We start from the raw sequence: 6,356 nt of genomic DNA, 5'->3' as shown, positions 1-6,356 counted from the left end.
CTACAGTGTGGTAGACTACACCACAAGGTCTAAATTCTTAAAGCCTGCATGAGTTGGGGTAACAGATACGATCAATATGCCTGTTCTCATCACTCTATCAAACAAGGCTGCTTTTCTTTTGGAGACTAAACTCTGTTAGAATCCACAGTTCCAGTACTTTATCACGTAATGAGAAGATTGTGAATGAGGCCCCAAACTGGGGTTTTCTTTATCTGATTACATGTTGTATTGACATTTAGCTTCTACAAAGAGAATAAAGTCAGTTTCTCGTTTAAAGGGAATAAAAATTTAAAAGAGAACATTTTGCACACGTTTGCCATGGTAGATGCATATTTTAAGGCTGTATTCACAACAATGGCATCTGGATCTGAACAAATGTTTGACCTCGCTACATCACTACCCTTGAAAACAGAAACACCGGAAAGCAAATTATACATCCACAGAATTCAAAATATAAACATAACACAAATGAAGTAATTGTCATATCATGACCAAATTAGGGATTTGAATATTAACAGAGCCACGAGTCTTTTGACTGCACAGAAAATATGCACAGATGTACTAATTTACTTGCAGGCAAATTACAGAAAATTCCATATATGTAATGAGACTAGTAGACTGTGATGTTTGCAGATGAAAGTGGGATCTGTTGTAAGAGCAGGGAGCAGATAGGAGTCTGGAGAGGTGGAGGTATGCACTGGAGAGAAGACCAAAAAAAGTGAGTAGAAGCAAGAAGGAATATATTTTGTGTGTGTGAATGAGAGGGAGGCAGGAGAAAAGGTGAAGGTGCAAGGAGCAGATGTAGTGAAGGTGGCATTTAAATCCCATCCAAATCAACATATGGGCACAAGAGAAGAGAAAAAGCAAGTGCAAGGAGGGTGGAGTGGGTGGAGATGAGTATAAGGAGTGATTTGTGACAGAAGGTTAGCAGCAAGAGTGAAAGGGGAGGTTTATGTAAAGGTTTTTTATTGGGAATGGCCAGAATGGATGAGAAATAAGTACATCAGAGGAACAGCTCAGATCAGCTCTCAGGAGGGACAGTGGATATACTGAAAAACGGATGGAGCAGCTAGCTGGAAGAAAGGTCCGCAAAGATTCGTGCGTGTAGTAAAGGAGGACATCACTACAAACATGACAAAGGAGGATGGTGTGACAGAGGAGGATGCTAGGCTTTAGGTGAGGTGGAGGCAGATGATCCGCTGTGGTGACCGTTAAATGTCAGAAGGAGATGGAGGACTACACCGGATTTGCAGTGTATGCTTGATTTCAGTTCACTTCCTGCGTGTTAAAATTAGCTGTTTGTTTTTATACTTCCTCATCCCCTAAGAGAACTGCGTCGTTTGGCTTGAGTAACCTTTGACCTTTTACATTACCAGGTACAGTTTTTTTCTCTTTTCCTCATGAAAACTATCTTCCATTTACTTCCAGAGAAATAAACATGGCATGAAACTGTCATTTACCTCTAGCTGGTTCCAGCACTCCAGGTAATGTCTTTTACATACAGTCTGTGATCCAGACCCATAGCGGAGAATGTCCTGAGCGGCGGGCGCCCCCTGCTGGTCGCTGTGGCTCCCTACAGGCTTCAGAGGAAAGGAGACGTGTCTCATTTCAGAGCAGCTTGGACGGACTGATGGAAGCACACAGCACCGGTGGAAACGTGGGAGAGAAAGCAGACGTGGAGATGGCAGGATCTCCGTTTGAACCTTACATCGAGTCCCTGCGGCAGCAGCTGGAAGAGCAGGACCCGGTCTTCCTGATCGGAGTTATCGTCGCTTTGGCGGTGGTTGTTATCACCTGTGGTAAGAAGTCATCTTAGCAGCTTAGCAGGCTAGGCCGAGCGTGTAGCTTAGCCCCGTTAGCCGCAAACAGCGGGTCTGTGATAAACCTGATATGTGAGCAGGGCTTTTTAACATTGAAATACAATAACATGCGCTGTTTTAATAAATTAATATATGTTTTAAATACTTTAGCTTAAGTAGCAAGCTAAGAAGCTAACAACGGCTGTCGGTTTCACGGGAAGTCATTCAAACTTAGAGCTACCACACATTTTTGGCTAACGGACGGCAAGTGCCTTTGCTACGTTGAGAATCAGTCACTGAATGTGTGTCCTTTGGTTTGTGTTTGCAGTCTTTCTGAAGTACTTCCTCACCAGTAAGACTGTGTGCACCTCCGTGCTCCTGGTGGGGCTGTGTGACTCGGGGAAAACCCTGCTCTTCAGCCGGGTGAGTTAAGGCTGAGACAGACCCCGGAAGCCCGGTGGGGGGGGCAGCTAATGTATGTTTGTTTGTTTGCTTGCTTATTTCTTTTTGTGCTTTTCATGTGTTGGCAGCTGCTGTCTGGAAAGTTCAAGCGGACACAGACCTCCATCACTGACAGCAGTGCTCCATACAAAGCCAAAAATGACAGGGTGAGTTGAGGACTGTTGGTGGACAGAAGTAACTCGTGTGAGGGTGGGATTCACACCGCTGTTTTTCTCCACTCCGTCTGCAGGGCAGCACCTGGACTCTCATAGACCTGCCAGGCCACGACAGCCTCCGTCCTCAGTACCTGGAGAAGTTCAAGTCCGCGGCCAGGTGAGAGCAGGACGATCTGTGAGGTGATGCATGTGTGAACCGCTGACAGGTGAATGGAATAACGCTGACTGCTTCCACAGAATGAAATGTTCTGACCATAGACTGTATAGAAAGGATGGTGAAGCCATTTTTACCCTTACATGTTTTGCATCATCAAACACACTTTAATGTTAGAAATAACCTGAGTACATACACAGTGCAGTATTAACATCATGACTTAATTGATTAGGGGGGAAAAGCTATCCAAACCTACCTGCCCGTGTGAAAAAAGTAATTGTCCCCTTGTTTCCATCCTTATCACATCTGTCTTATCATCACCCTGTCCTCTTTTTCAGAGCGATTGTGTTTGTAGTGGACAGCGCGATCTTCCAGAAGGAAGTGAGAGACGTGGCCGAGTTCTTGTACGTGTTATTGACGGACGCCGTGATCACCAGAAACGCCCCGGCTCTCGTGGTGGCGTGCAACAAACAAGGTACAGCAACCCTCAGAAAGTTTTTAGAGAGCTGGGGGAAACTTTTTTTTTCTTCATGTTTAAATAGAAGGATTCATAGTTTTCTGTCACATAAGGTAATTGCAGTTCACTGAGTGTACAGTCACATTCCGAGACAGGAATGTCCTAATATCTGAGCCTTCACTGCTTACTCTGAGTACATCCAGGTTATTCACTGGTGTCTTTATCTTGTAGACATCACCATGGCAAAATCTGCTAAACTGATTCAGCAGCAGCTGGAAAAGGAGCTGTAAGTAACGCTGTTTTGTTGTCTTCTTATACAATAAATATTTTTGGGAGCATTGCAACAATAAAACTTTATTGTCCATTGCAAAGCAGTGGAACTTTTTCTTGGCTCTCAGTGTAAATAAATAAAACCACAAAAAATAATGAATGCTACATAGCAGGATTCAAAGATTGTTGCAGATATGACATTTTGTTTTTGTTTTTCACTTTGTTCTTTTTCAGTTTTTGTGTTGTAATTATGCCAATTTATTAATATTTCCACTCATAAGCCAGTGACTGATCCTGTATTTATTATGAACCTGTTACGGCAGACTGTTGGACGTGTGTGTTTAATGTGGACTGTGATGTGTTACTGCAGCCTACCCCAGGTATCATAGGGTAAGAGGCGGGATACACCCTGGACAGGTCGCCAGGCCTAACACAGAGGGGCAAACAGCCATTCACACTCACATTCGCGTCTATGGCCAATTTAGACTCATCGGTTAACCTAACCCCACTAACTGCATGTCTTTGGACTGTGGAAGGAAGGCAGAGCACCCAGAGAGGACCAACACAGACACGGGGAGAACATGCAAACTCCACACCATAAATAGCACAGTTGCCTCACAGCTGGCTTCTTCCCACAGTCCAGAGAATAATATATGTTTACATTGTTTAATGTAGTCTTCATTGTGCATATTATTCTAAATATGACCTCTAAAACAATAGATGTATTTCAACAATCAATGTTGTTCTGCTAAATTTATCAGTACGTGGATCTTAGCCTTACACCAAATCCAAGATGGGAGTTTGGCAGTTTGGCTTAGGCTAAAATCAGGGCCACTTAGTACAACCCAGATTATTTATTTATTTATTGCCTTAAATGTTTCCCCTAGATTATTTTATGTATTATATATTTTCATAATGTAAAAAATATTGACTAGAAATCTGGGCGCCTATTGATTCAGTCAAGTTGGATTTTTAAAGAACTAGTTCTTTAGTTTCTCTAGAGACATAAATACATTTTAAACATTTTAAAGAGGAACCCCCAACAAGGCAAGGATCCCCTAACAGAAAGATATTGATGACTGTGAGGAGGAAGGACTTCCGTTTAAGAGAACTAGACTCGGGGACGAGCAGCCATCAGCTACGACTGGTTGGTAAGAGAAAAGATCAGAATGCAACAAAATGAAAACTACAGAAGAGAAAAGGCAAAAAGTTAATTAGCTAAAATAATGTGGTGTCTTAGAGGCCAGTCAAGAGACAATAGAAGTGGGAGTCATCACCTGTAAGGACAAACACACAAAGACTGTATAAGGCCACATCAGAGACATAGTACCGGTACTGGGTTTTAATGTCTGCCACTTAAATCTTGAATCTAAAATAAACCCTGCAGGTCTGCTGAGCAGTAAACGATTCTTCTTTAACGATGTCTCATTGTCTTGCAGGAATACCTTGAGAGTGACTCGCTCGGCAGCACTGAGCTCTCAGGACGGCTCCGTAGGCGGCAGCATGTACCTGGGCAAAAAAGGCAAAGACTTTGAGTTCAGCCAGCTGCCCATGAAGGTGGAGTTTGTGGAGTGCAGCGCCCGCGGGAGCAAGGGTGAAGACGGGGGGGATGCAGACATGGAGTTGCTGGAGAAGGCCCTGGCCAAACTGTAAACATCATCTGCTCAGTGCACATTGCCCTAAAGGCACAAACCTCCAAAATGTGAGACCACGCCAACATCGCCTGCACCTCTCAGTAATCAGAGGGGTGAAACGCCTCACGCCTGTTAACTTTATTTAAACCTGTTCTTGCAAGACATGAAAGGATTTTAACAGTGGAAGACATCCAGGCAGATTTAGTAGGCTATTAGTAAGTGATTGTGGAAACGATCTCTACAGTGCTGTGAAGTGATCCTGCTTACTCAGTGAAACTTCCACTTTAAAAAGCTTCCATTTGATTGATTTGTGACGTGCAGCTTAAAGACTTTTTGTTAGACTAGAAGAAATATTGTCAAAGATTTTACCACCAGTGGATTTTTCTTAAGCCTTTCTCGTGCCGTCTGAGCTGTAAGCTGCCTTGTTAAATCAGACGGGCGTGAATTTGCTCAGTCTGGTGCCTTTTCATGTGTCGTTGTTGTGTTTTTCTTGTTTGTGGAAGAATGATGCTCCCTTCTTTGAAAGTGCTGCATGAATGCAGAACATTTCCAATGAATGTACTTTAATGTTTTGTTGGCGTTAAGAGAGCAGAATGCTGTTTGTAGTTCTCGGGTTTGGTTTGGAAACAAAAACCACAGTTTTTGATGCTTGATGCTGATGTGTGTGGTGTGTCAGTGAAATGCAGTCCAGGAAGAGGGAGCAGTCGTCTTCTTCTTTAGTGTCGCCATGCAATACATCCCCAGCATCCTACTCCTGTCACACCAACCATGTCTTAACCTCTTGAAGTCTTCCACCTGTTCTTGTTATTCCCACAGTCTCCAAATTATCTTGCCTGCACGCTCTTCTTCACGTCTCCTGTGTAGTTTCAGTTTCATTAACCAGGTATTTGAACACATCTGCTCCTTGTGGCTTCACTCAGGAACTGGACAGAGTGATGAGATCCCTGACGGTTAAACCTTGATCCAGCGTTTCCTTCTGTTTTTTGCTTTTTGTTTTTTTTGGAGTTGTGTATCCCAGAGTCAGCCTGTGGCAATTCATAAGCAGCAAACAGGACTTAATCATTAACATGTATTCCAGAAAATCCCAGTTCTTCTTTCACATGGGATGTGCTTTTATTTTTTATGCTTTTTTTCATGTGGCAGCAATTCAAATGCATGTGTGGCTGTCTGCAATCATTTTTTTGTTCTGATGTCTGTGGGGCCAGCTTTCATTTACTGTGCTTTGATTTCTGTTGGCCACCTGGTTTGGATTGGGGTGGCTTCATTAAAAACTCTGTTAAACATGAAATGCAGATTTCTTCTGTCAGATGTGGCACAATTACAATCCAGAAAAATGAAGAACTTGTTTATAAAAGCATAACAAATCTATTCAGAGACAGAACGTGTATTTAAAAGAGATACTTTTATAGGGCCACACACACACAA

General features: G+C 43.0%; 2 protein-coding genes across 3 annotated transcripts in view; one reads left to right on the top strand and one right to left on the bottom strand.

The window, feature by feature from the left end:
* Nucleotides 1-1,564: 1,564 nt before the first annotated feature.
* srprb (SRP receptor subunit beta) lies at nt 1,565-6,219 on the top strand. The gene is made up of 7 exons (XM_026191526.2): nt 1,565-1,799; nt 2,128-2,222; nt 2,330-2,407; nt 2,491-2,573; nt 2,909-3,045; nt 3,259-3,313; nt 4,737-6,219. Exons 1-7 carry the CDS (start codon nt 1,631-1,633, stop codon nt 4,948-4,950), a joined length of 831 nt encoding a protein of 276 aa, XP_026047311.2. The 5' UTR covers nt 1,565-1,630; the 3' UTR covers nt 4,951-6,219.
* A 95-nt stretch (nt 6,220-6,314) lies between these two features.
* wdr53 (WD repeat domain 53) overlaps nt 6,315-6,356 on the bottom strand; it is a 2,164-nt gene continuing 2,122 nt past the window's right edge. For both annotated transcript variants that reach the window (XM_026191522.2, XM_026191523.2), the window contains exon 3: nt 6,315-6,356. This exon is cut by the window's right edge and continues 932 nt beyond it. The gene's annotated coding sequence lies outside the window, so the exon portion shown is untranslated.

The sequence above is a fragment of the Astatotilapia calliptera genome, chromosome 14, assembly GCF_964374335.1.
Source record: "Astatotilapia calliptera chromosome 14, fAstCal68.1, whole genome shotgun sequence".
NCBI classification, from domain to species: domain Eukaryota; kingdom Metazoa; phylum Chordata; class Actinopteri; order Cichliformes; family Cichlidae; genus Astatotilapia; species Astatotilapia calliptera.
The sequence above is the reverse complement of the archived record's forward strand: the minus strand, read 5'-3'. Positions and strand labels throughout refer to the sequence as shown.

What these genes read in the sequence shown, in the direction of transcription:
- srprb (XM_026191526.2), top strand. Translation starts at nt 1,631, where the DNA reads ATGGAAGCACACAGCACCGGTGGAAACGTGGGAGAGAAAGCAGACGTG. An exon ending in AAGTTCAAGTCCGCGGCCAG is followed by an intron (nt 2,574 to 2,908) that starts GTGAGAGCAGGA and finishes CCTCTTTTTCAG; the next exon opens with AGCGATTGTGTTTGTAGTGG. An exon ending in CAGCAGCTGGAAAAGGAGCT is followed by an intron (nt 3,314 to 4,736) that starts GTAAGTAACGCT and finishes ATTGTCTTGCAG; the next exon opens with GAATACCTTGAGAGTGACTC.